This window comes from Eimeria mitis, genomic scaffold (genome assembly GCF_000499745.2).
Source record: "Eimeria mitis Houghton genomic scaffold, Emh_scaff3667, whole genome shotgun sequence".
In the NCBI taxonomy this organism is placed as follows: Eukaryota; Apicomplexa; class Conoidasida; order Eucoccidiorida; family Eimeriidae; genus Eimeria; species Eimeria mitis.
In genome coordinates, this window is record NW_013572007.1 from 4,277 (window position 1) to 5,769 (window position 1,493).

Genomic DNA, 1,493 nt, shown 5'->3' on the forward strand with positions numbered 1-1,493 from the left:
ACCCTAAACCCTAAATACTAACAACAGATGATGCTCTTACCCTCGCCCAGCTTATCCACCCCAGGACGCCAAATCTACAAACAAACCACACACAAACCCTAAACCCTAAACCCTAAACCCTAAACCCTAAACCCTAAACCCTAAACTATATCCCCTCTGAGCCAACAGCCCTACTCTCTGAAACCCTAAACCCTAAACCCTAAACCCTAGCCCGCTCAAACCCTAACCCTTAACCCCGCTAACCCTAACCCTTAACCCTAAACCCTAGACCGTATGCACCCGTTTCCAAGGCGCAGAGCGCTAAACCCTAAACCCTAAACCCTAAACCCTAAACCCTAAACCCTAATTTATACCTTGACGGGCTGCTCCTCGTCTTCGTCTTGGTCTGTTTGCATCTCCGCTGCATCAGATGCATCGCTCCAATCGTCATCTGAATCTGCTGCTGCTGCTGCTGCTGCTGCTGCTCTCTTGCTGCTGCTGCTGCTGCTGCTGCTGCTGCTGCTGCTGCTGCTGCTGCTGCTGCTGCTGTGTTTTTTTTGTTTGTTCTGCTGCTTGCGCAGCAGCTGCTGCAGCTGCTGCTGCTCCTCCTCGTCGAGGTCGTCGCCATAGGGGTCCTCAAACTCCAGGCCATTGTCCTTTGCCACAAACCCTAAACCCTAAACCCTAAACCCTAAACCCTAAACCCTAAACCCTAAAATCTAAACTCTAAACCCTAAACCCTAAACCCTGAAGAAGTCTAGAGTTAAGGCAATCGAGAGATGTCTGTCTCATACGGAATGCTGTGCTAAACAACTAGGGTTTAGGGTTTAGGGTTTAGGGTTTGGGGTTTAGGGTTTAGGGTTTAGGGTTTAAGGGTCTTACAGCTGCAGCCTCTTCAGCCTCCTCTTCTACCCTCTTTCCTTGCGCTCCCTTCTTTCTCTGAAACCACAAACCCTAAACCCTAAACCCTAAACCCTAAACCCTAGAGATACAAACCCTAGGCAGTAGATTCAAAGTTATATAACACGCTGGCGCCAAACCCTAAACCCTAAACCCTAAACCCTAAACCCTAAACCTTTGCCTGACCTTTGGTTCGGACATCGTCGCCGGTGATAAGCTCCCCTTCAAACCCTAAACCCTAAACCCTAAACCCTAAACCCTAAACCCTAAACCCTAAACCCTAGGCCGTAAACCCTGGCCTAAACCTCCTCCTTGTTGATCTATAGAACGGGGGAGCCACGAATTATAGAATTTAAAATATTAGGGTTTAGGGTTTAGGGTTTAGGGTTTGCTGCTGCTGCTGTGTGGGGCCCTACAGGCCTGCCCGCGAGGGTTTAGGGTTTAGGGTTTAGGGTTTAGCGCTGGTTGCCTTCTATAAACCCTAAACCCTAAAATAAATAAAATAAAAACAAAAATTAGTAACAACAACAAATCAACAAACCCTAAACCCTAAACCCTAAACCCTAAACCCTAATGCTCCCAGGGGCCCTTCTAGGGCCCTCCGGGGCCCTGTG

At 48.6% G+C, this 1,493-nt stretch overlaps 1 protein-coding gene across 1 annotated transcript in view; it reads right to left on the bottom strand.

Moving 5' to 3' along the window:
- Positions 1 to 1,080, bottom strand: part of EMH_0068310 (Wd repeat protein, putative) — a gene marked incomplete at both ends in the record, with an annotated part of 3,802 nt that extends 2,722 nt beyond the window's left edge. The window contains 4 exons of the mRNA XM_013498727.1: positions 41 to 74; positions 354 to 635; positions 862 to 918; positions 1,066 to 1,080. Of these exons, the coding sequence (XP_013354181.1) occupies positions 41 to 74; positions 354 to 635; positions 862 to 918; positions 1,066 to 1,080 (388 nt within the window). The remainder of the gene's footprint in view (positions 1 to 40; positions 75 to 353; positions 636 to 861; positions 919 to 1,065) is intronic.
- Positions 1,081 to 1,493: the final 413 nt, after the last annotated feature.